Raw genomic sequence first — 27,327 nt, 5'->3', positions numbered from 1 at the left:
CACATAATATAAATAAAATATAAGCTTAGCGACATGCTGGGTGTTATATTGGAGCATGCTCTCTTCAATTTACCAAGTCCACATATTTCAACATCACCCCCCCCCCCCCCCCCCCCCCCCCCCTTTCCGTCGCTCTTCTTTTTTGTTTGTCTCTCCAAGCAGAATAATTAGTCAATAATTTTGTCAACTTTAAACAGTTGAGGAGTATTCATTTCAACCAATCAAATCTATGTCCAATTTTTTCTTTGATTCCTCTTTTTGAATGTGACTCTTTAATTAGCTTTATTCTTTTTATACGTCCACTTTATCTATCTTAATCGCTACTACTTATTTTAACTAACCGCTACATGTCGAATTTTTAGAAAAAAGATTTGAAAATTTTAAAAATAATGATAGATCATCCTAATTAAAGATTGATATTGTTCAATATAATCTACACTATAAATAATGCATACAAACTAAAATTCATATATTTTGGTAATCTTTAACCTATGAACAAAGAGATACATAAATGAATAATATTAATTGCACAAGTATACTAAAACAAATAATACAATATACAAAATAAAAATCAATTTTTTTGATCATAGTTTGCATGTAATATAATAGATTTAAATTCACAAAGTTTGCATGATCAAATCATGATAAAATATGAAACCTTTATTTTTGCACCAATACGATCATGAAGTTAGAGACTATCAAAATATATTAATTTTTATTTTTATTTTTAAGTATAAATTATTTTTAATAATTTACTTTTTTAATTTAAGTAATTCATTATTTTTTAAATTATTATTTAAAAAATTATTATAAAGTATATAGCCTAACTTTATACTTGTATTTTAGTCATAACTTATTTCTTTTTATTTGTTTTCCGCCGGCCGGTTGATCCAACGGTTGGACCGGTGATCGTCCCCTTGGCCGTTCCATATCCGGTTGGACTCGAATAAGGAGGAATTGTCGTCATCCATTGTAAGCCGAAAGTCCCCTCTCTCTCTTAACACTTCGGTCTCCAGAAAAAAAAAACCCTAGCAGTGGTTCCGATCATGGCGAGGCTGGCGGCCATCTTCTTGGCCGTGATCTTCCTCTTCCCTGTCCTCTGCCTCTCGTTCTCCGCCGACAATCCCACCGACCGGCGTCTTCTCGTTCTGGTGGACGACCTTGCCGTGCGATCATCGCACTCCGTCTTCTTCAAGTCCCTCCAGACCCGAGGCTTCGATCTCGACTTCAAGCTCGCCGACGATCCCAAGCTATCGCTCCAGCGATACGGCCAGTACCTTTACGATGGCCTCATCGTCTTCTCCCCATCCATACAGCGTAAATAATTTCTTATCCCCAGATCTCGCGATTCCTTCATAGAGTCAATATTGATTTTGTTTTCCTGTTTTTTTTTTTTTTTAAGGTTTTGGAGGTTCGTTGGACCAAAACGCGGTTCTAGAATTCGTGGACGCAGGGCACGATTTGATACTGGCGGCGGATTCGTCTGCCTCTGATCTGATCCGGGGCATCGCCACAGAGTGTGGTGTTGACTTTGATGAGGCAAGTTGACTTCTTCTTTCATTTGGTTGTGCTTAAAACTTTCTTGTTTAAAAAAAAAACATTAATTTCTTAGATTGTTTCAGGATTCCGCGGCGATGGTTATTGATCACACGAGCTATGCGGTATCGGAGATGGAAGGGGATCATACCCTGATCACCAGTGATGATCTCGTTCAGTCGGATGTGATTTTGGGTGACAGAAAAATCGAGGTGAGCGGCTATTGCCTTTTTTTAATTTTTCATTGTGTGTTCTGAGTAACTCCTTTTTTGAATTTTTCTGTTTTTTATATTAGTACTCTATTATTAAGAATATTTAAAACTACCCCGTTTCCATCACTAATCAAGTAGCGAGAAGAAAACCAGCTGCAAAATGTTTGTTTACCTTGCATTGAGCAGGTGGCTGTCTAATTGATTTGATTCGGGCGATTGTAATAATACAAAAATAAAACTAGCATGATCCCATTTGATCTAGGTTAGCTCTGGGCATCATTTCAAGTGTTGCTTGCCACTGTTCTGAAAACAGGTCTATGCTGCTGGAGATGCGGCCATGTTGCCTATGCAGTCTGCTGGCTATACGGCATAGGGCTCAGGCAGCCCTAATATGGAGAGGGGCCGCACAATGGATGCCCAGGAGGCAAGATAAGCCCTAGCACATGCAGCATGTCTCAGTTGATCAGGCAGGGCAAGTTGTCTTGGACAAGGTTGAATGCTGAATTGGAATTCTGAAGGAAAGTATCTTAGGATTAAAGATCTAAAATGACTAAGATTGAAATAAAGTATACAGTACTCAATTTGTATGGACATGTAAATGAATCTGGTAACCCAATCAGAATGAGCGGCTAATGGATACTAGAGTTTTGGTGCCTTGAAGCTATAACATAGAACAATGGAGATCTATGGTATGAAACAATGTAGACGTAAATGAATACCCGGGCCATGGCAACTTAACAGAAAACTGATATTATGTTGATGAAATCTGATAATAGAAGCAAAGAAAAGAAGAGAAACAAAGAAAGAAAAAGGAAGGAAGGAAAAGAAGGAGAAACAAGAAAGAGGAAAAGAGAGGGGGGATGCTAGAGAAAGAGAGAAGAAACAGAGAGTGGATAGGAGAGATGAAGATATGCTGGTAGAGGGTTCATTCTACAACTATACTCGTAGATTTAATTCACAGAAATGCAACGATTATTAGTGTGATTCCCTTCATCTCTTTATTAAACAACTCAAAGCTTCATGGAAGTACCCAAAGTGCCCCTATCGTGTGACTTAACCCAGTTAACTGCTTTTGAAAAATTTCATCAAGAAATAGTTACTGAAATAACCTTGCTGTTTAACTTAGATGACTCCAAAAGGCAACCTGACCTATGCACCATATGTGTCTCATTTACGTTGGCTTTGTGGCAAGAAAAATACAGTGAGAAATGAGTTTATGGGAGAAATGTTAAAGTGGTACCAATTGAGGACAAAGTACTAGAGAAGCAGTCAATGTAATATGCAGGTGCCACGAAGATTTGAAGAAGCTCTTATTGGAAGAGATGCTCAAATCTATGCGCAAGATCCTAAAATTAGGAGGGGAAAACTTAAAGCTAGGATGCATTTAATCTCGTTACTTTCATTATAGAACAATATGACACTACCTACCTAGTTGCTAACATGCAGTCTAGGTTTCAAGGTCCAAGGTGGCAGCCATTTACTCTTATTTATAGGTGACATGGGTACAAACTGCATTATAATTTGATAAGCGAGAACTCTTTTGGTTTTTACATATTCTTTTATCTCCTGAGAGACCTCCAGGATGATTTGTTGACCATGTACCCTTTTTATTTGTTTTGTTTAAGCATCACATCACTGTTCAATTTTTTTTGTTCTCTATTTCTGATTGTTCAGAATAAACTTTGCACAGGCTCCTATACTCTTTCGTGGAATTGGTCATTCAGTTAATCCTGCTAATAGCCTGGTAAGTTCTTTTGTTTATATATCTTGATTACTGAAAAAGTCATATAAAATTTTATTGGCTGATTTGCTTGTTTAGCTTCATATGTTTGATTTCAACACCTTGCGTCTTATTTAATGATGCTATATTCTTTTTTCATGATTTTTGTACTGCTTTATAGGTTTTGAAAGTTCTCTCTGCCTCACCTTCAGCATATTCGGCAAATCCAAAGAGCAAGTTATCAAGCCCTCCCTCACTCACAGGCTCTGCTATATCATTGGTTTCAATAGTGCAGGTTGTTTAATGTAATGATATTTTTTTTAACCTGTCAATTGCTTGCTCTGTGTTTGTTTTTATACTGACACTGCATGATAGTGTGAATCAAATGTTGCATTCTTCTCCTCATCTTCATGTTCTCGTTGTTATGAAGACACTCATTCTAATCTGCTCTTTTATCACTCTTGAAAATCCCCTTACAGCTCTGGTGGTTAAAAGTCAGAACATTCTCATTTGTTACCAGCAAGTAAATTTACCTAAGCAAACCTCATTTTCATCAATTAGTACAATTTCGCATGTATTTCATTGAAAGAATTACAGATTTCTAACTTGATGTTTGATTTTTCTTGTCTTGATTTTCATACCTACTGAACCTATTATAGGTTTTAGCTTGTGCAATATTGTATAGATATTGCAGCGGATGCTTCCTCGCTTACTTGGACTTGTGTTGTAATTATCCGATCATGCTTGACTTAAACCTGGTGTCAATTGAAGAGTTTCCTTTTGTTTATAATTTGTGGAGTTTGAGCACCAGTCTGATAGCCTCTTAAAATTGATTGAGCTAGATGAGATAAAATGGATGCTGAAGTTTAGTATTATCCTTTGAGAGATGGATACCAATTGTTTGGACTTTGACTTGCAAAATTACCTTCGATCCCAAAAGCAATCAGGAAAATAATTTTTTAAGCCAGACTTTACTTTTAGGGACTGAAAAACAGATCAAAGCCTGCTCAAAATGACGTAACCACGAATGCCTGTCTGACCATGTCACTTGACCCATTCATAGCCCCAATATAAGACATTATCTACTGATTACTATTTCAAAGATGGTATTTTGAGTCGAAACTCTAAAATATTTTTATAACTGAATGTCTTTTGCATTTCGATTCAGCTTTTGGTTTCTTAATTACTTCTGACGATGTTGCCTTATGTCCCATATTTTTAAGTTTTGTCCCCATGAATTCTTAGGAAAATCATATCATATCACCGTTAATCATATGTTTTTGGCTATTATGCAGGCAAGAAATAATGCTCGTATATTGATCTCTGGATCTCTGGACCTCTTTAGCAACAGGTACATAACAATATCCCATGATTTTTGGATTTCCTTCTGTGTCAGTTCACTGATGTTAACTTTATTGTTCATTAGATTTTTAAGATCTGGTGTGCAGAAGGCTGGGAGCTCAACTAAGTATGTAACTTTCTCTGTATTCATCCTTTGCATTGTTCTACTTTTTGTTGTATAGTTTAAGTAGTCATGTTGTTCCTTTTTTTGATTGTCTTTTGTAAGTTACCAATATCCAAAAAAATGCCACTAAATGTGAGGCTTGACATTTATACAGCTGTGGGTGCTTCAATTATTTCAACTATGGAAACGTTTCTAAATTGTCTCACCAAAATGAGTCCTTGCAACTTCCAATTGCCACTTATTTCTATTTCTCGATTTGTTTCATTTATGCTGTGCTAGCCAACATGGAGAATTCTTATTTAGCTTTTTTTGTTTGTTGGCCATAAAACAACTTGTTGTTTGCACTTCTATGACTATTGATTGCTTCATTTCTTTGGTTTTGGCAGGATGTATGATTTCTTGTGCAAATGGTTAGTGATTTACAATATGGCTGAGTGCTTAATGACCTATTATCACATGGCCAAAAACATATTGGAACTGCTATTAGCTGCTAATGACTGTTGTTTGTATGTAAATTACCTAAGCTCTGAAGCACAATAGTCAGGAGATGCCAATAATAATCAAAATTAGGAAGTAGTAAGGTTATAGGGCCATGTAATATGGATCGAGCAAGAATGTTACAAGGTTTTGAATTTATATTAAGAGAAACAAGGATTGACAAAAGAAAGGATGCTTTATAAGTATAATGAACTAGGCATCTATGCGTATATATATTTATTCAAACAACCGCTAGGGGGGGTGCCTCTGAGGTAGTTAGCTCACAATAGTATGGAGAATGTTAAGACCTAAGTACAAATAAACTTCTGAAAGACTAGCCATATAGAAGAAGTTTAATCATTTGTGAAACTATAAAGAGATTTGCTTGCAATGATCATATCATGAAGGATATGTCATGAGATGAAAAGTATATGTGAACACTAATTGTTTAAATCCTTCGAAAAGAAAAAAGTAAAAACCACCATATTCCCTATAAATACAGGGTCTTGTAAGCAAAGTTTTCTGTTGTCAAACTCCATGTTACATTGCCAAATGCTGGATAAATAATCAGTATTAAGCAATATCGAAGCCTCTTCCACCTCTTACGAGAAAAAGCAGCTTTTGCCATATCCAATTTATCTCATTATGATAAAACTCCAAATGGGATCAAAAAGCAAGTGGGGTTGGAGGTGGGGGTTGGGGCGGCTCTCACTGTATATGTATGTTTATGTCAATTGTATATATTTTTGAATGTGTGCATGTATATTTATGTAAGTTAAGCTTAATTGAGTAGAAAATAAGCTGCATATGAAGACAAATTTCCAAGATTGAATTATTAATTGTTATGCACTATTTCTGTGCTTAATTCTGATTCATCTACTTCAAGCTTTTGAGAAGAGTAGGGTGACTGGTGGAGTCTGTTTCTTATGATTTTCGAGAGGGAGAAAGGTTAGCGCTCGTCTTGTTATTTCGAGGAGGGTGTAGGCGTTAAACAAACTTTATGGTGTTAAAAGTAGATACTGGTGGTGAAGTGCTGCTGTCTGTATGTGTGTGTTTTGTTTTCTTTTTTTTGGAGGGGGAGGGAGGGAGGCTGTATAAACTGGTATAGGAGATTTTCTTTTCCTTTTTTTCTTTTTCCTTTTTTTTCTTTTGGTTTGGGGGGGGGAGGGTCATTTTGTAGATAAGCTAGAGTTCATAAGCGAACAAAAGGGCTTGAAGTGTACTGTGGAAGGAGATTTGTCAGATACTGTTAGGTGTAAGAGGATTATTGCAGTGTGAGCCTTGCTAATTGCTATGCTAAAACTTGAAGCAATAACTAGTTCAGAGAAAATTCAGGTTGGGAGAGGGGAAGCAAATTTCTCAAATTCTAGGGTAAAGAATCATCTACAAAGCAAATGCTACTGCAAATCTGAAGAAATTTTAAAGCAGCATTTAGATGATTCCCATTGCCAAGTTTAAAACACAAGGGTGGAATAGAACGATAACAGACTAGGGCCTTAGAGGATATCTAGCTAGAATTACCTATTTTATGGAGCCAATCATATGTTGGAAATACCAAAAAGTTCGTGGACAGGGTGACATTGTTTCAGAAAGAAGATTATTGATTCACTTTACGGACATTAAAATATGATAAAAATTATGAAGCTATTGGAAGAGAAGTGTGTCGGAACTAAACTCTTGGAATAATAAATAATTGAGTTTGTTACCTTGATATACGTTTGGTTGCCACTAAAGAAATGCAAGAATAGTATACTTCGTGTCTAATGCCTAAAAACATTAATGGATTCCCTTTGTACTTGATAATAATACTTTCTGGAGAAACTTGAAAATAAAGTGCTTATTAGTTTACAGAAAAGGAGTAAAATGAGCACAACTCCAAGTTTCTTAACAAGATGGTGATGGAAAAGGAAGGGGCAAAGGAAAATAATAATAATAAGGGCATGTTTGGATATTCCTATAGGATTGGGCTGTCCATATAAGCATAGCTCTATATCAACCAAACACCACACAGCTCAAATCCATGGGTCTCTTTTTTTTTTTTTCCTGCAGCCCAAAGGCTAGGATCTGGGTTGGGTTTAGACAGAATCTTAGAAAATGCAAGCTAGATGGGCTAACATGCTCAATTCCCACAGGATTTTCAGCCTAATCTTGTTGGAATATCCAAACATGCCCTGAACTGGTAATTTCGACGGGATCTGTGACCATTTGACTTCCAGTCTCCTCAGTTTAATCATAACTTTGCCTGATACTTTTCATATACATCTGCTTTCATGAAAGAAATCTGTGTATGTATAGGTTCAAAAAGTTAATTGCAACAACAGCCTATCCTTTACTTATTCTTCATATGGAGTTTTTGTACTCGTGATGTCTTTTGTTCAAAAAAGGAGACGTAGGAATTTTTCCTTGATGCTGCAGGTATGAAAAGTCTGGAAATGAGCAGTTTGTGACTGAAATTAGTAAATGGGTCTTCCATGAAAGGGGTCATCTCAAGGTGAACCATTTTAACAAGTGCTTTCTTGACGATTTTTTTCTTTCTTGATCTGAACTCCAATATCTGGTGCTAAAAGATTAAAGAGCTTTTTATGATTCATGGATGGATTTTTTCCTAGGCTGTGAATGTCAGGCACCACAAAGTTGGAGAAACAACGGAACCTGCAATGTACCGCATCAATGATGACTTGGTAATTGCTTCCCAATCATGCAAGAGTTTAACTAGATAACAGATTGAGGAGTATTCCCCCTTTGGTGTTCTGACTTCTTTTATCTGGTTGAAGGATTACTCGGTTGAGATCTACGAATGGTCTGGAACAACCTGGAAACCTTATGTAGCAGATGATGTTCAAGTTCAGTTCTACATGATGAGTCCTTATGTTTTGAAGACTTTGTCCCATGACCAGAAGGTGTGTACGAGGCTTATATTATATTACATGTCCTCATGAATGATCTTGCAGGGTTTTTTTTACTGAATATTGATTATTCCTTGTGACAGGGTCTTTATTCAACATCCTTTAAGGTTCCTGATGTTTATGGTGTTTTCCAATTTAAGGTGGAGTACCAAAGGCTTGGATACACAAGCCTCTCTCTGTCAAAGCAGGTTTGTTATGTCTGCATGATTTTACATTCCAACAAAATACTTTCTCATATCGGAGCTTTTTAGTCATTAATTCTTCACTTAAGCTGCAATTGTAAATTACAGCTACTATAGATTAATTATGAATTTATTTGCACTAATATTATAGCAACTACAAAAAGTTGGATGGCCCTTCTTGCAACACATATGCATCTGCCTGCTAACTAAGGAAAACCATGTACTCTTCTTGTAGGTTACTAAGGTATCAAAACTGGTACAGAAAATGATAAATTAAAATCATTTTTTTAATATATTTATGAGCATAAAGTCTCCATTTACCACTGTATAATTTGTTTTCAACACTTTCTTCACCATCCTTCGTAATGGTCTTCACAAGGGGCTTTTGAGATAAGTGTCCCATGTAGGGTGATAATTCTCTCTTTAACATTAAGATGTTTAGTTGCTTTTGCCGGGAAGCAGCCAAAGGTGACCTGTTAAAGTACTTTGCAGCTAGATAGGATTGGATTTAGTGACAATTGAACATGCTGATAGCATATTACCTTTTCTAAGTTGGACTTGAGACAATTGAATAATGGTAAATTGGTTTGTTTTAAGTGGGTTGGGTGCTTTTGTGTTAATGCAAGTAATAGTTATGTTGTAGGATGAACATTATGGGCACTTAAATCTGCAGACTGTGGGCTAACAATTTCCACGCTTAATCTTTGAGTTCCCTTGTGGGGTCGGGGACCTTTAGGTTTAAATGATCGGGGACCTTGTTAATCTCATCGTAGATTCTTTTCTGTATTTATTGCCGTTTAATTGATAGAAAATCTTTCCCAACAGAGTCTAGATATGTTTTACACAACTTGTATCAGGAATCACATATACTCTCTGTTTACCCATTCAAGATGCGACCTAGCAAAGAAAAAGATGAGGCCCTGTGAAAAAGAAATGCTCTGTCCTATGGAGGATGATATTGCTAAACCCTCTGCTTCACTATAACAAGATGAAGGTTTAGCGAGAATTTTTCAGATTAGTGCATAATGACGCCCGTCTTTTCTTCTGATCCAATATTCTGTTTATCTGTATTTTGGTTTCTAGCAAGTACATAGCTTTTACTGTATATAGGTATACAAGTGGAGCTCGAATATTTGGTGAAGCTTTAGGAAAGGGACATTTTTCACGTCAAAGCATATGATTTGAGGGACCTTTGGATGATACTTTGCCTTATTATTTTTTGTTGTCCATAGACTCTATCTTTTTTGTTCTGGTCGACCAATGCAGTTCGTGGCCATTTGGTCCTATTTAGGTGAGACCACCTATGGACGTCTCATTGCATTACTTTTGTTCTTTACTGAAAAGAACGAAGTTGTGGAAACTGGACCACTGGTTGCTTCAAGAAAACAATGAACTAAGTCACCAAAATGCATAAAATCACTGTGGCAATCTCCTTTACTTATTGTCCGATTAAAGAGGAACTCTTGCGGCATATCAATCGTACTTATTCTGGTTAATACCTGTCTAATTACATTGAGTTTTCTTTGAACTTTTAACTTGGCAGATTCCAGTTCGTCCTTTCAGACACAATGAGTATGAGAGGTTTATAACAACTGCCTATCCATACTATGGGGCATCATTTTCCACTGTAAGTGTTATTGTGAAATACTTGCCCAACATGTTTTATAGAAAATTTTGGAAGTCCACAATACTACTGCATGATGAGCATTGCTGCAAAATCTGAATCACTTTCTAATTATGCCCAGTATGGACAGTCTCTGAGATTTGATATACCAGATAAGGGACTTCAGTAGTCAGAACCCAAAAAAAAAGTCCTTAACTATATCTTAAAGCATTGTCATCCTAGATGTTTTTAAAACCAATCATCAGTTTTAATTTGATGCAAATAGATCCCCTGAAAGGTTTTATTTTCCTCCTTGCAGATGGCTGCCTTTTTCATATTCTCCATTGTCTACCTCTATCACAAGTAGATTGGTATGAAATGGGAGGATAACTTATTTCGGGTAGAACATGTATGAGAGGTCTGCACTGAAGTTTTGTTTTTGGATTAGAAAGAAATTGTCTTTCTTCAACCTTACTCATTGTGACAATTCTAAAGCACTGGAAATTTTAGTCATTTTAGTCATATTACACCACTTATTATCCTCGTTAGTTCACCGGAAATTTGCTTTCAGTCGTTACCTACCTACTAAATATCATGGCAAAGCAGCAAAAGCAGAGCATTCTCCACATTAGTTTGCCAAAAATCACCATCATTCACAAGGCTACCTTGAAGTCAATTAAGAAACTATTGGTCACGGTGGTTCAAACATCATCATGAAGGGTAATTTAGATTAGCTTGATTTATCCTCAAGGTGGTTCATTTTCATGTTTGGTTGACACAAATAATCTGAGATTTGTGAATCAGAACCAAATTCATTCGGTAAACAGGTCAAAACTCAAATCCTTTGTTTCAAGTTGGGTTGTACATGAGGTGCACGACTAGCATGTTAAGCTGACTCGATACAGTTAAACCTGGCCGAACGTATTTAAATGGCCAATTATTTGATAATCCCCATTTTATTAACATTGTTTATATAACATTTTGTAGGTGTAAATTTACATGCGACTGCATAAAATTTTTATTGGGTGGTGCTCGGTTATAATTTTCAGGTTGATGTCATAGTCTTGTCAACCAACTAGCTTAGTTAAATTAGTCAATCAAAATTAAGCAGATCAAGTCGCTAAGCCGGAACCTCAAACATTTGATAAATATAAGTGGGATTGACAGGAGTTATGGTAATGTACCCCATTATTATCAATTCAAACTTGGTGGTGGATTTTTGAATCAGGGTGGCAGGTTAGGGCGAGTGGTGCCTGCCTTTTAACTGAGCCTTGCCTACATGAGCTCAATCAAGCTTTTATGTCGAGTATGCTTTAAGTTGAAATTAGGACAAGTAATAAGCATAACCAAACTAAAACTTAATTAGGATTAAGAGACGGCGAAGGTGGAGAGAGCCAAATAGAGGACCAAGGAGGAGGACATCGGCATCAGCGGACCTCCCAGCATTGATGGATTGGGGACAAAATTAAAGATTATATAATTTCAAAATTCCTCATAATATATGATTGATACTTGCGTCTTATACGCAATGTAGCACAGAGATAATATCTGTTTGCACCTATAAACATGCGGATTAATGCTTGCTTTTGCGCGCACCTCGACATCAGGCTGGGTACCGAGAAAAGGCAATACTTTATCATGAATGAATTCGTTACCATTTCACCCCCTCATGCAACAGACATCATTCAGATTAGCGTGTGAAACTATGGTCTAAAATCCACTTCACAATTCACTCCTACAGCAAATGTTGATATATATATATATATATATATATAGAGAGAGAGAGAGAGAGAGAGGGAGTACCGTTGATAACACGAGACACACTACCTGTAACTAAAATGCAGCCATAGAACAGGTGTGCCACTAAATATTATAAGCAGAGTAACGAGGATAGCGTGCTCGATGACCATCGACAAAGAAAATGACCATCAGCAAGTCCAATCTCTTGGAGATGCTAGAGAGATTGAATAGAGGAACAACTTTCTTCGTACATCTAGGACTTCTAATAGCCATAGATAGAAGAGAGGCCAGAATTTTTCTCTCGTGCTCAAACTCTTGGTGGATATTTAGGGAGCAACAGTGGAGCCGACTGGGATACAAGTAATGTGATCAACCGCGCATCCTTTAGAATACTGCTTCTAGTTTTCTTCCGTACCTTAGGAAAATTCTCTATTCAGATGATTATGCTTCTAATATATATATATATATATATATATATATATATATATATATATATATATATATAACTTGGAACTGAAATAAATACAAAACGGATGAAGTCCACAGCCAAGCAAAGTTATCAGCCCAAACCACATAAAGAACAAAATATTGCCTGACACGGAGATATCATACCTTCTGCTTCGTTCCAACTCCCATTAGAACGGACACAAAAACAAAATCTTTTCAATAGGGGATGTTCGCAAGTAATTTACGGATCCCATGACATTAACGAACAAATGATGTAAGCAAAACCCATACAACATTTTACCTCCGTCCAAAATTCTCAGTGGTGAACACCTGAGAAATACCTGCAGGATGATGCACCAACTTCAGGACCATATCTATATCTTTGCATTCAGCTACCACGTTTGAGTCCAGCCACGACTAGTTTGCATTCAAGTCCACGGATAAAACAATGGCGCATGGCTTCTTCCTTCCATCAGCTACAAGTGTGGTGTGTACATAATGAAGTGGCAGGCCTTGCCTTGTTTAGGCCAGGAATGCCATTACATCCCCCACTTGTTGGCAATTTCAATTATATCCTCATATTCATGAGATGTTCTCTAGCAAAAAAAAATGCACAAATCACAAGCATTGGGCAGGTTGACTTAGTTTCAACATCTGCCATGATACAACCATGGACATAAACACTTCTTGATGATCCCTACTTATTAAAGTGAGAGATAAATTTGGTTATATTAAACGCACCTAAAATAACCAAATTAATGATAGCAGACCTAAAATGAAGGTATACACTATACACACCTTTGAATATGATCAGCAACATATAAGATGCCTGCGACCATTATTATGGATGTCTAGAGTATGTCCCAAAATAATACCAATAGAGTCAATATGCTAGAATATAGTATTGCCACATAGATTAAAAATCTAGATTGTTGTTCATACGGGCAGATCAAGGAAAATGCAAGAATATAGCATTGCTGTCTAAAAATCCATGCTGATGTTCATAGTTTCTGCAAGGAAATAACATTTGGAACAAAGCATAGCAGTGGAAATAGAAAAGGTATAACCAGAGAAAATAAAATATCTAACAAATAAAAGAAATACTCAATTGGTTTCCAACATCTAAAGCAACACAAAATCATTACTGAAATTCAGTAATCGTGAGAATCTGGTGACATGGTTTACAGGGTACATGGCAAAATAGATAGAGGGATACAAGTGTTTTTCCAAAAACAATAAGTAAAATGTTGGACATACTTCTAAATGAAAATGAAGCAACAAATATAACAAACAATGACTTCCAGCAAAATTTTGTCTCAAATTTCTCTTTTCTCACTAGAGACAAAGGAAAAATGATGGTAATGTATGGCAAGTTACTAATGAAACACCTCCACAGAGAACAAGAAGGTGCTATCAGCGAAACCCCCATCATCACTTTTGGCCTTCCATGAATCAGAAAAACACTTGAGCAAATTTATCTGGGATTATGAAGGCCCACTATTAGTTAACTGGAGGGGAGAAGACAAGAAAACAACATGAGAAAATGCTACAACCAAAAAGTTATCTTTTACTTGCGCACAAGTCTATCAAAAGTTTTAATTTGATAAGATCCAAAAACCAAACTAACCAACCAGATGTATATCAAAAAGTAATCCAACAACCGAAATGTAACAAAGTACTACTCTAACAATTTATATATATAGATCGAAAAACTGCACCAAGAGACAATTTAGGCCTTAATTGCAAACTCCAACAAAACAATCGTCATCAAGCATCCCCAAACATAGAAGAAAAAAATAAAAATCCAAGAAACGCCTCAAGGATGGAGTTAAACGCCTCAAGGATGGAGTTCCCATCATCGCTTTCGGCCTTCTGGGTGTCGGATTAACACCCAGAGAGGTGATCCGGGATTGTAAAGGCCCTCCTTTACACATTGAATGGGAATTCCAGTAGAATTCCAGTAGCTAACGAAAAGAAGGAGAAGAGAAGAGAAAGATTGGAACGTAGGGTTTCGGAGCCGGACCTGCCGAACCAAGAGAAAACGGGGGCGCCGGCGAGAAAGGCCAGCCCCAAACCCTACTCCAACCTCGCCCCCTTTAAAAAGCCAGCGAATGATAATAGCCACTCCCTGTTTTTTATAAATTACACCTCTCTCTCTCTCAGTGGGGTGGAAAAATAACGAAGATTTGGTTGGACTGACAATCATATGGCCCGGTTCGCTCGCGTCATGGGCTACAAAATGAAATGGGCCTAACCCAGCGACCGCCCCCGAAATGGGCTTAGTCTGATCCATTTGATCTTTTACATGGTAATATAAATAATTTTTTTTTGCATGAATATCTTTCTAAATATTAAATTTTATATAAATATTCTTCTAAAATTGATATTTATATGTATACTCTCATAAAATATTTGTTTTGTTATTATGTCCTCTCTTTTTTTTTGCTAGGGTGATCTATATCGGCCTATATTATTTTCTTTATATAAAGTATGTACACAAGTATATATAACCCCTGAGATGTACCATTATGATAAAACAGAAAATATAAAATCATTATTCTCTCTCTTTTTCTCTTCTTTTGCAAATATTTTAATATATTTGTAATATTGTTCTATTGTATTTTGAGAATATATGGAACAAAAGGAGAAAAAATGATGCGCAAAAATAATAACAATATCCGCGATGTTGGCATTAATAACAGAAGTTTTTTTTTTATGGAGACTCGTATAGAGTTCTCTGTTTATCATATAGATGCCAATATTAATAATGATAGGTTTTGCTTGACCAGAATTAAATTGCTTAATTTATAATAAAAATTTGATTATTGAGTCTTCCATTTATTATAATTTGTTACATTATTGTACTATATTTTATAAAAGAAAGAAAAAAATATATTCCAGGTGCGACAGTTTGACCTATGTTAGAGTATGTATCGATTTTTCTTAGTTATTTTATAAAGTATCTGAATGATGTAGGAACTCTGATCAAATGAAATATTGTATATTTTCTTTCTTCTAAGATAATTTGTTCTTTTTAACATTTGCAATTTTAGTGTGTTTAATCATTTGATATATCAAAAACATAACAAAAACCATGGGATGGGCCCAACACAATGGCCCCAAACGCAAGAAGCCACCGTGGCATCCCCACCCCAATCAATTAGAACAAGCTTCGGAATTGCAAAGAAAAGGTCAGAATGCATATTTCTATATTTTTTTATTTTGTTTTTAGAAAGAAAAAAAGTCATTTTTTTTTTCATCTTGCACAATAACAAAGTAAACTAGATTACCTGCTGCTGTCTTACAAGATAGCCCTCCATCAGAAGCCCTCTTGATTTAATCAATATTATATTGATCAATCAGGGCAATCAAAGAGTAGGAAAAGATGATGAATTCTTGGGTCATTGTAACTACAATTTGCAATTATCATACAAGCTAGAGTGACTTCACATATGACTGTAAAAGAATTTAGCCTGTTCGTTTTAGGAAGAATAATTGGATTCTACAACATTAAGCCATATTTTTACGAAAAACGAATCCCCCGATGATCCTCTTTTTATTCTTAACCCTTGTAATTCAAGTTAAAAGATTAGAAAGTCTACGGGAATGTCTCTCAAAACTTTCTGACTTCGTGCAAAGATAAATATCAAAGATAAATAGATAGGAAGCTTGTCCATCAACCTTGGTTTATCTTCTTCATTTCGCATGATAAATGCTGAAAATTTAGTTTCAACTATTTCATCCAATTAAATACCAACCATCCTCCGACTACTGCCTTTTTGATGCTTCCTTGATTCAGCAACATGGATGACAAAATTCGCAAGTCGGTGCGTGATGAAAAGTATAACTCCAAGCTTTCCATCTACTGATGGAAAATTATTTGTTCATGAATTGCTCCTTTCTTCTCGAGTCAATTTTGTCGGCACTTATTCTAAAATCTACTTCAGAATTAGTTGATGTCAAACCAGTAAAGATCCTGTGGCAAAAGAGGAGAAAATTTTTCCTTCTTCCTTTGGGTGCAAGGAAACTTTTTGAGTCCAAAGTGCAGGGTGTAGGCTAATTAATTGCCTCTTACCTTATGTGGGTGCAAGTGCCCACCTCCATGCAAGCATTGTTGGTTGAGGAGCACACATCATGCACCAAACGATAGCATTTTTGGTTAAAGGGAAGCAGATGGGCCAATCCTTCCATTCGTCTCCAACAACCAACTCAAAATCAGAACAGGTAAGGAGATCCGGAAGGAGGAGAGTAGGCCAAGTATGCAACCAACAACATGCCAATATCCACACAGGACCACCAAGCGCACAACCTCTTTCCTATTTCCTCACACCTTATTTTGTTTCCGAGCATTCTCCACCAAATTACTAATGCACTGTTAGAAGCATGATATATCATATCGGTCCGAATCGAATGGTATGGTACGAAACATATCATACCGTGCTGATTCAATACTCATATCGATATTGTGCTAGTATGATACCCGTATGAAATCAAGGTTAGAAGTTATCCGTACATGAAGCTCGTGTCAAGAGCCCTTTAGTCTTTGTGCGCGCGCGCGCGCGAGAGAGAGAGAGAGAGAGAGAGAGAGAGTCTCCAAACATCAAGAGAGAAACCAGCTCCATTGAGAAGTCTAGCTTGGTTTAGTAATTTGACCCTAAAAATTGACTACTCGGGTATCAACCCGGTTAACCCTAGTTTAACGGCTACTGAATCAAGGCCTAAGTGCATTAGTAATTGAAATTGAGCTACCCACATACCAAGTGCACCAATTGTTCCAACCTAGCATTAGATTGACCTAAAAGTCGCCTGCCGACTTCCGACAATCACCGAAAAGCATGGTGTATTACATTTAGATGCGGCCTCGACCATCTCCCTTTGGAAAATTCCCGACATAGGAGAGGTCAATTCAATGTCGACATATTATCTTATCAGATAAATTCAGATGCCTTCGTGATATTCCCAAATCTACAAAGAGGGTGCAGTCACCATCTGCCACTCAAAACAGGAACGCTAAATTCCTTTCAACCAGCAATCTTCCCGCAATCACTTTCACGTTCTATAGTGACCTGAACTTCAGATCACTGGTTACACCCTCTCGCCTAAAAGCAAGGGGTCAGTGTTCCAAGCTTGATAATGGTGGTTATCCTACAAGAATTTTGGCCTTGGCAGAATTTTCGTAGAAGACAGAGACCTGGTCCCCAAGCAATAGACTCAGCTGCCCAGCCTTTAGATTATGGGATGGCTCCGGCTCTTCATTCTCATCGACAACAAAAAAAAAAAATTGAAAAAAAAAATCACCTACTGATCCGTAAATAAACCTTTTATATATATATATATATATATAATATTTATAAAGTTAGTATGTTTCTCCTTGAATGATCGTTGGGCATACTCACAACTAGTATATTTATGCTGAAATAATCATTTTTCTTGAGCATAGATTGGATTTGAAGCATATATCATGTTTTCCATAGAATACATTAAAATCAAGTATATTATTGTTGGATATATAATAATTATTATTATTTTTTGCTACAACTAATGAGAATACATTCAAAAAAAATCAAAATACAACAACTCTCTCTCTTCTCCGTCTCGGCTATAAACGAAGTCACCTAATCTGCAGCTTTACTGACCTCTCTGTATATATAGACTTGGCCTGAAAGATAACATCTCCAACCACTATGGCCCAAATATCCCCAAGTAAAGAATAGCACCCATTCGCACCACCGATACCTCCTAGATCAAGCCAATCACCATGGCCGAATCACCCTTTATAAAAAGAGAAATTAACATAATTCTATAGTATTTGCGTGCCCCACCACCAAACTCTCTAATGCTAAAAGTTCAAATTATGGACCTATATAGATGATTAAACATCAGGTTCCGACAACTCTATTGATTCCCATAATGCACATATACTTCATAACTTGATATCCATACCATGCGGCGCGCACATGATGACATTAGACTCAAAACAGCTTTCTTCTTAAATAATAATACCTAATGAAAACAACTTTGTTCCCTTCCATAGAATCCAGATCAGGGTCTAACTACGATCATGTGGCATGTGGCACCAACAGTCATTTTCCCAATTAAAACCTAATTTAATTTCCACCGACCATGCATTCCAAGTACAAACCAAATGAAACCAAATAGCAGGATTGGGAACCACAAAATTTAACCCCAGAGAGATTCCCCCAAATCTAACCACAGAAAGGAATTCCACCAAAGACAATTCAATCACTCTTCGAACAAATAAAATCACCACGACCATGAAGCACGATCCTATGTTTCCTACGTTGACATCAATTCTTAATGGTAGGATTGGGAACCACAAAATCTAACCACAGAGAGGAATTCCTCTGAAGACAACTCAAATAACTCTTGGAATAAATCAAATGACCATGACCATGAAGCACGATCCTATGTTTCCTATGTTGACATCAATTCTTATGGAATAAAAATCCAATGCTTACATAAAATTCGCACCTCAACAAACAAACAAAAAATTCACTGCACTGCCATTCCACCAACACACCCCACACAAATCATCACCCACCTACACGCCTAGAATCCTCGCCGACCCACCATTTGATCCTTGACCCACAACCACAATTCACAGATAGATTAGCTGCTCCCAAATCCTGTGTCAAAATTGATGTCAAGACACCATCCAAACAAGCACCGCTCCAGCCTCATATTCCCCATCACAGAGAAGTCCTGCTTGTAACCCAATCCTCAGGCAACTAGACAGCAGAATCTTGAACCACCACACTTGGATACCCAATCCACACATCTGTCTTGAGGGTCAAGAAAACAGGCCATCAGGCCACCATATCCAACTAATTAAATAACCCATACACCCCTCATGTACCAACTATTCAAAACTTCTGATTTCAAAAGCAGCTCAACACACAACCGTATCTACAGCATAAAACGCAATCAGAATGATTAAAAAATAGACACAAACTACATCTAATTAACAATAAATTCATTAAAGTATTTTATTGCTTGCAGCTGCAAGCCTTCAAACAAGGGCATTTAGCTAAACAACACAACCAGTCCTACCAAAACCTAGCCCAGTTCCCCATACAAGGTAGAGGCGATTCCATATAATTTTCCACTGGGAGCCAAAGTGCAAGTAGTTGGTGGGCTTCAGCCCTCCGGTCCTACAACACCTGCGATCTCCAATAACCTAGAAAGAATCCCCCACATGAGAGCCTCGAAAAAAGTAGACAAGAATCTAATATGCCTCATCCCTCCCCCCCACTTGGGTCCAAATCTAAAGAACCGACCCTCCTCTCGTACTGCGATCCATCTCCCTCCCACGGATTCCCATGCCTGATTAAATTGCACGAATCAAAGGCAAGCACGTCATAGCCCAAAAGAAGGGGAAAATGAGGCGGCCGATACAAAGGCATATCAAGAAAGGAGGAGGAGCATCGATCACGGATCACGGATCACGGATCACGGACGGTGAGAGATGACATAAAAAAATATATATTTATATAATAGATGAAATAACAGCGATTGAGTTTTGAATCAATGTATACATGATAGATAAAACGTAAGTACCAAACTTTCCACCTGCCCAATATACAATAGAAATCCAAATAATTCATCCCTCCAAACTCCAAAGTGGGCCACGTCAGCCCGACTCAATATATTCCCCTTTTTTTTTTCTCCCACTCCCACCATGTCCTTCCCAAAAGTGGACCGGGTCAAAGGGAAAGCTCTCTCCTGTTCTTCTTCTTCTTCAGTTACTTGGCACCAGTTAACTAAGATAGTTCTTCAAATATATGATATATAATTAACAAATAGATTGGTTAAACGGGACGGAAACTAAAAGAGTTACAATCCAGGGTAAACTGGAGTTTCTGAGAAGAGGAAGAAAGACCCCAAAAAATGGAAATCAGTAAGGGAGATGTTTACCAGGGTGTGGCTTGAAACAAACCCGGAGTTCAAATTTCTCTCCGAGTTCACCTGTCCGAAACTCTTGAAGCAATAACAAATTTCTTCCAAAATTGAATCTTTTTTTGTTTGACTGAATTTTTAACCAACCACCGTCATCCCCCGCCTTGCTGCCAACAAAACCAAATTGGAAAATATGATTCGCAAGTAATCTATTAGTAGTGCTGTCGATCTTTTGAGGGGCTCGGTAAGGAGTTTCAGTTTTCGTTTACCTAGGCGACGAGCTGATCGAGCTGCATCTGCTCCAGCCAGGCCCCAAGAACTGCGTGATCCGATCCATCCATTTGAGTGCTTGAATTGGAAGCATCAGCCGCGCCGCCACCATTGCTTGCCGAAGTATTGGCCTCGTGCTTGTCCTTCAACTCCGGTGGGTTCACCAGTGAGTGGACCCAGGAGACATCAGGCTCCTCACCACTGGTGGAACCACCGAGCTCGAAGGAAGACGAGCTCCTGTATCGGCCAAGCTCGTCGCCGTTCACACCCCAGTCTACCTTCCCGGATGGGGATCCCCACTTGGACCAAGAAGAATTCGCCGGCGAACCCACCATGGAAGGAACAGAGTTGCTGGAGCCGAGGCTGCGCAGCTGCTGCTGGAGCTTCTCCCGCTGGGCGAGAGCTGCGAGGCGGGAGCTCATAGGGGAGACCGGCTCCATGCCGCGGGGAGACATCCGGCCTGGGGATGAGGCAACGCCCAACGAGGCCTGCAGCAGAGCCTGCTGGGGATCCACGGCCTTCGGGGAGAAGACGCCGTTCGTCTTGATGGGTGACAGCAGGCTCTGCTGCTGCTGCTGCTGCTGCTGCTGCTGGAACTGATTGAAAACAGCTGACTTGTGGGTCGGCGAGAACACAGCTCCCTGGTCAGAATTGTACCTCGGGGATGAGGAGATCTCCGCAGAGAAGAGGTCGTCGAGGTTGGATGGTACCAGGGTTTTAGGACGACCAGGCCGGTTCCCAGCTAAAGGCGAGCCGAGGCGAGCTGGGCTGGATGGAAAGTAGAAATCGTTGAGTTGCTGCTGCTGCTGCTGCTGCTGCTGCTGTGGTTCAAGCTCCGATAGCATCAACAATTCATCTACAGCCATGTCTCTCGCACTGAGAGAAGTACGAAGCCTGCTAGACTGGAGATTGCTCCCTGGAAGATGCAGCACAGGGACGTTTGGCTGCGGCCAGGCCAGAGAAGAGTGTCCTCCGCCGTTGCTCGACGGGGACATAGTAGGCGTAAATGGGGTCGGCGACATCACCGAAACCGAAGACGGGGACCCCTGTAAGAGGCTCATCGCCGCCGCCATTTCCATCGCCGCCGATGCAGAGGACCGAGGAGACGGCACGGTAGAGCCGGTCGAAACATATAGAGGACGGAGCTCCTCGTTCGTGTGAGCAAAGAAGCAGACCCGGCGAGTGCAGCTGGGACCATCCTTGCACAGCCTCGTGCGATACTGCGCCGGGTGGAGCCAGCACTCGAACACGCCGTGGGCATATTCGCACATGTCCCCCCTCCTGCATGCGCCTTTCCGGAAGTCCGGGCAAGGAACACAGCTATAATGATACTTCCTCGGATCCCTCCGGCGAGCATTCTCCCCGGGGTGAACGAAGGGGCACTCCGTCCAATCATGGGAGTAAGCCCGGGAGCAAGGTCGGATCTTGAAAGAGAACATCCGGAACTCATCGGTGGCGTAGATGCTGTTCTTGATGTCCGGGAGGGAGGGGTCCACCGGGTACTCTTTCTTCTCCGACGCCGCCGCCGCCGGCGAAACTGGGGGATGGTCGTGAAACTTTCCGGCTGTCGGGGAGGCGGATGAATCATCGGACGAAGGCGATCCACCTTCGACGGGAGACAGGGATAACGGCGGCGAATTGGAGCTCGATGGGCTGGTCGACACACGGAGGATACACCGGGGGTCACCACCGGAGCCACCCAGGAGCTCTTCGAGGGCGAGCTTGAATTCACATAGCTTGGGAGGGACCGAGATCACATCGGCGGGGCGGTGGCCATTGGCATCGACCAAGTTAGCATCGGCGCCAGCAGAGAGCAACAACTTCACAGCGTCGACGGCGTTCGCCAAGCCGCTGGAGGCGGCGCAGTGGAGAGCAGTGGTCTTGTCGGGTCCGCAGCAGCGGTTGACATCAACGGAAGAGAGGCTGAGGATTAATCTAAGCACTTCGATGCTGCCGTAGGTGGCGGCGACCATGAGGGGCGTCCGGGGCTCGAGCACCATCCGGTTGGAGCCCTTCTTGCGGCCATACCAGAGGCCGATCTCGTCGACGGCGGAGGGCTCCTCGTCGACGGATCTCTTGAAGCCGTCCGCATCGTTGTTGGCGGCTAGCTCGAGGAGGCTCGAGAAGTTGTCCCCGGTCTCGATCGTTAGATGCTTCATATCGAACGATGGTAAGGAGGAGGAGTTATTAATATTGTCTTGGGAGGTAAACGGAGACTGAAACGGAGATGGAAACGGCGAGGTTTTCAGGCGCTCCGGACCACCGCACATACTTCGGTTCTCCGCAGCCCTGCCTTCATTTTATAACCCAAAATTGCACTATTTTAGAAGGTGGATATATTTAAGGAAATTCCTTGGGGTAATGGGGGAGAAATGAATGTAAAAAAGGATAACGATTAAGATCTAGTGCGTAAGTTGTTGTAAAGGTGATAAAGATGGGATTATTGTTGGAATTTAGAAGGAAGAAGCTATCGAAGTGGGTGAGAATCGGATAAATCTTTACAGATATGGAACTTCCAAAAGTAAAGAGGCAGCAGCAACTGCTAATCTCTTTCTTTTTCGTTTTTCTTTTCTCCCACAAAAAACAAGAGAAATTCATAAAAAGCCGAACGATCCGGAAGAGAAGATTTTCCCACAGAATCGAAACCACAACATAAGACTTGAAAGGTTTTATTATTTTTTTAAAAAAAGACCGGATGCTTACCGATTTCCAGAAGCTCATGAAGATATTTTAGCTGAGAAGAAACCACGGAGGATACTGACAAGAAGGAAAGCAAGAAAGCTGGATCGTTTCACCGATCGGAGGAGGAGTAGAACCGGCCAACGACGCCGGAGACCGGGAGGCTCTCGAGAGATCGGCGATCGGGGTTAGGGTTCCGGGAAGCCGGAAGGGCTTCCATCAGACGGAGACGAGACGGAGGTGGAGAAGCTTCGAGAAGTTCGGTGACGAGGAGTCTTCAAGGCGAAGAGAGGGAAGAGCAGGGCGCGGCCTCTACCTTTGGCTTCTCCCGAACAAGTCCCCAAAAATGAGGACGAAATGAAATGACACGTTGATGAAATGAAATACAAATAACAAATTTGTATTTCTAACTTCCCGTCGTCTGTTTTACTCTGAGGTTGAAATGGAACTCGCTCGAAATTCACGCCAAATTCACTCCACGTGCACGTTCCACCCGGGATTTCGAACGGGCGGTGACCGGACTAGCCAGTGGAAAGCACGGCTAGCTAACCGGTTAGGTGAGGAAAACAGGTCACCAGTACGAAATAGCTTACTTTAATCGGACGTTCGTCTGCAAATTTCTGTACGAGATCTCAGATCCACCGTGCGTTTTATATTAAATCAAGCCAGCGAGAGGGTTTATAAAAAAGTTTATGCGGCGGATAGTGGAGGACACGTGGACGGAACGGAATGGGGAAGTGGCGGGGGTTGTGCTGGATTGGAACGTGGTGTGGAATCCGCGAATCTGGAAGCGGGCCATCTAAAATCTATTCGGATTCGAGGCAGCAGTCAAATGGGGTTAATAGCGAGGTCAAATCAAGGCGGGGTGGGGAAACGGCGCAGCGCACCAGCGGGACGGGTGAAACGCAGGCCGCAAGCTGCCCTACGACAACGGAAAAAAATAAATATATATATATATACACACATACAAAGAAGGGTGAGAGATGGTAAGGTAAATAGGATAGCTGATTGCGTTATCTTCTTTATTGCTCGTCACTTTTTGATCTCATGGGTAATATATTTTGATCTAATTGGTTGCACTTATGCTAGGTTAAAAAATCTCAAGATCCCAAAAATAATGACCAAAGCATTTTTTTTTTTTTTTCAAGCAGGCAGTACATATCACTCGAGTACAAATATACTTAATATAATAAAAAAACAAAATATTCCCGAGTGTCCTAGATAACTTTCCCTCATTCCACAACATACCTCCCGCGTGATTGGCCACATAAGCTGCAACCCAATCCACGGTTTCGTTTGCCTCTCTATACACGTATTTGGCCTGGAAGGCCACTCCATCACTGTCCATCTTCCGAATGTCTCGAGTCAGAGGGTGATCCGACCCCATTCTGGTCGGGTCCCTCTAGATCCATCCAATCACCATGGCTGAGTTTTTCTTCATCGGAATAGAGCTGGCCTACAAAACGCGTCGCGCATATCAGAGACCGGCCTATACAGTCTTCAACTTCGTACCAGAGACCGAGGTATCAAATAACTGATTACCTCCAACTATCAAGATCCTCGCTCCAGAGTCTCTGATGATAAAACGGCTCCCTTTCTATCTCTGCCATCTAAAATCGAGCCATCAAAATTGACCTTGTCACCAAAAGCATTTTCCTACGTGAATGAGACCTGTTGCTTGCTTGGCAAAGAATGGTCCATGGTCTTTTACAGAGTTGCTCTCGCTGACGGGCATCTCCTATCTTCATTGGACTTGTAGTGAATTTTGCTGCTATAATTGATATATGAATAATTTATTTGGTGTAAAATATGACATTTAATGAGAAATAAATAATTGCGTATCGCTCGGGATTCTCTTGAAATTTCCCATCGGGATATCAATAATTTCTACTATTGTTGGACCGGCCGCCGCGAACTCTGGGAGAGGCATGATCGGATAGTGCGAGGGTATTTTTGTCACTTACTCTGCAAGTGTGCATGGAGACCATAGGTGGACTTTTAGGTTATCTATTTATAATCTCAAAATAATAATAATTTTTGATATTTTAAAATATAATTTAATTATAATTTAAAATAAATTATTTTTATATTTAATTATTTTAAAGTAACATAAATGAAAATATTTAAATCTAATAAGATGTTGTAATTAAACTAGTCTAAACTAGAGTTCCAATAATAATGAATATCTTCAAAGGATATAGCGCACTGATTCAAAATCTAAAAAAAAATAAAAAAAAATAATGAGTTATACTAGCCTAATAAGCAACATAGCACCACAAAGTAGGGTCTAAATATGTCAAATAATAGTTAAAGAGCATGATGCTAACGAAAAATAAATCAATTTCGAATAATACATATATCTCTATTAAAATTTATTATTATTTTTGTAAATTGATACAAAAATTCAACGTCAGGCTATGACCACGTAATCCAGTAGCATAGATCAGAAATATAATGCACAAAGTGTTAGATACTACTATTATAATCATCGGTATCTCAGTGTAAAAATTAGTTTCTCAAATTACAAATCGACAAGGCCAATGAAAAATCTCTATTGACGGGGCCATATCGTAGCCGTGCTGATAATACATACATATGAAACAAATTTCATAACATAACACATAGCATATTTAAAAAGATTTACTGTTGTAATAATAACATACCTAACTCGTTTAACCAAAAATAAAACAGATATAACAAACATATTTAATATAAACTAATTATTATTTTACCAAAATTCAGAAAACATACCTCCAAGCATCAAGTTACTCATCTCTTCTTGCTTCAAAATCCTCCTTCATGTAAGCAAGTCAAATTTGTCTGTTTTAATGTCATTAAAATACAATTAATTCCATCGTCATCTTAGAAGCTAAGCAAAGTCAAAAATTGAAATACTACTGGGGAAACAGCCACATGCTCCAAAGTCAAATTAGTCAAGTGGCAGTGCCGGACTGTCTGAGTTGGACCGAGCAATATGAACTCAATTGGTCATATTAAAACATAATTTAAGTAATTCAATGAAGATTAATAGTGGTCAAATTTAAAAAAAAAAATCCAGCTGAGGCTGAGGTAATGAGCTGATTTACTATCAGGGTACCGAGGTAGTTTAGGATTTCCATACTAGGGTCAACTTAGATCCGAGCAATAAAGAATGTATCCTCAAGGGTCTGCAATCGCTGCCGGTCATTCGCACCAGCTTGACAAATCCTCAACGACCATAGCTAGGGTGGCCTTATCCCAATCGCTCGAAATCAAGCAGGGGAGGAACGTATACTCCTTTTTTTTTTTTTTTTTTTTCTTTTTTTTTTTGCAGTTTTTTGATTGATCAGAAATGGCCCAATTGGGCCAAGTCGCACAATTTTTGTCAAACCGGCAAAAAGATTAAAGAAACGCTGCCGAAGAGGAGTTGGGTTAGGCTGAAGCGGGTCAACAATTACTACCGCGGCCGTCGAATTTCCAATGTACTCATGCCAATAATTGCACCGGTAGCAGTTGAAGATATCAGTTTGTATTGCTTCGTTAATGATATCAATAAGGGCCATTTTGTCTCTTCAAGTGAAGAAAATTTTAATTACCAAAAAAAAGAGAAAATTTTATAAATACGTTGACATGTCAATGAATGTGTCAGAATTAAATATTGACATACTGATAATTATGATAATCTAAGAACTTAGATTTAGATATTCTAATATTAGTTTTGGTATTTATAACCAGAGAAACTTACTTGAGTTAGTAAAAGAACACACGATAAGTTTTTTTTTTTTTGTTTATATTTATCTGCCAATATGTAGCGCATCTCATGATTTTGGACACCAAAAAGACCAGTAATTATTTAGCATTTTTTAATTTAAAAACAAAATTAGAAAAGTTGATATGCAAATATGTCTAATTCTATTTTTATTTTTTTAAAAACTATTTCTATTACTAGTAGAAAAATAAAACTACAAAATTTTGCTTCAGAAAACAAAAAAACTTATATTTCCATGGCTACCACACCTCAATCGTTATCAACCACACCATTGTCGTCGTTGTTTTCATCGTCACCACTTTCACCATTATTACTATTATTATTGTACCATTGTAATCACCATAGCACCATTACCTCATTAGTGCCATCATTACTATATTTACTGCTGCCACCACCATTATTTTGCTCTACATTGGCCTCGTTAT

The 27,327-nt window shown here is 39.1% G+C and overlaps 2 protein-coding genes, 1 long non-coding RNA gene and 1 other non-coding gene across 14 annotated transcripts; 1 reads left to right on the top strand and 3 right to left on the bottom strand.

Moving 5' to 3' along the window:
- The first annotated feature begins 869 nt into the window (after nucleotides 1–869).
- DGL1 (dolichyl-diphosphooligosaccharide-protein glycosyltransferase 48kDa subunit family protein) lies at nucleotides 870–10,623 on the top strand. Its single transcript, XM_008787909.6, has 13 exons — nucleotides 870–1,317; nucleotides 1,403–1,539; nucleotides 1,623–1,748; nucleotides 3,439–3,492; nucleotides 3,650–3,763; nucleotides 4,764–4,819; nucleotides 4,895–4,936; nucleotides 7,826–7,901; nucleotides 8,020–8,091; nucleotides 8,185–8,310; nucleotides 8,400–8,504; nucleotides 10,042–10,125; nucleotides 10,421–10,623. The coding sequence occupies exons 1-13, from the start codon at nucleotides 1,047–1,049 to the stop codon at nucleotides 10,466–10,468; spliced, it is 1,311 nt and encodes a 436-aa protein (XP_008786131.4). The 5' UTR covers nucleotides 870–1,046; the 3' UTR covers nucleotides 10,469–10,623.
- Nucleotides 10,624–12,429: 1,806 nt separating this feature from the next.
- Nucleotides 12,430–14,414, bottom strand: LOC103704558 (uncharacterized). The gene is made up of 2 exons (XR_015968564.2): nucleotides 14,312–14,414; nucleotides 12,430–13,139 (listed from the first exon to the last, which is right to left on the bottom strand). It is a non-coding gene; the product is annotated as an uncharacterized LOC103704558 (long non-coding RNA).
- Nucleotides 13,648–13,773, bottom strand: LOC113462556 (small nucleolar RNA snoR83). The gene has a single exon (XR_003385123.3). It is a non-coding gene; the product is annotated as a small nucleolar RNA snoR83 (small nucleolar RNA).
- A 4,267-nt stretch (nucleotides 14,415–18,681) lies between the features above and the next one.
- LOC103704559 (zinc finger CCCH domain-containing protein 24-like) lies at nucleotides 18,682–23,621 on the bottom strand. Of its 11 annotated transcripts, none has more exons than XR_015968563.2 (4): nucleotides 23,179–23,526; nucleotides 20,475–22,768; nucleotides 20,224–20,368; nucleotides 18,682–19,215 (listed from the first exon to the last, which is right to left on the bottom strand). XR_015968563.2 is itself a non-coding variant. In XM_008787910.5 (3 exons), exon 2 carries the CDS (start codon nucleotides 22,743–22,745, stop codon nucleotides 20,475–20,477), a length of 2,271 nt encoding a protein of 756 aa, XP_008786132.4. In that variant the 5' UTR covers nucleotides 22,746–22,768; nucleotides 23,179–23,621; the 3' UTR covers nucleotides 19,776–20,372. The 11 variants fall into 11 exon arrangements, 6 of the variants coding, with proteins under 6 accessions (XP_008786132.4, XP_008786133.4, XP_088560027.2 ...); XR_015968559.2 differs by having other exon boundaries at nucleotides 20,224–20,372; nucleotides 23,179–23,508; XR_015968560.2 differs by having other exon boundaries at nucleotides 18,682–19,087; nucleotides 20,224–20,372; nucleotides 23,179–23,508.
- Nucleotides 23,622–27,327: the final 3,706 nt, after the last annotated feature.

Source organism: Phoenix dactylifera, chromosome 9 (assembly GCF_051530095.1).
Source record: "Phoenix dactylifera cultivar Ajwa chromosome 9, Ajwa_hap1_PhDact_Kaust_v1.1, whole genome shotgun sequence".
Lineage (NCBI taxonomy): Eukaryota > Viridiplantae > Streptophyta > Magnoliopsida > Arecales > Arecaceae > Phoenix > Phoenix dactylifera.
Note: the sequence above shows the minus strand (reverse complement) of the source record. Positions and strands in the feature narration are given on the sequence as shown.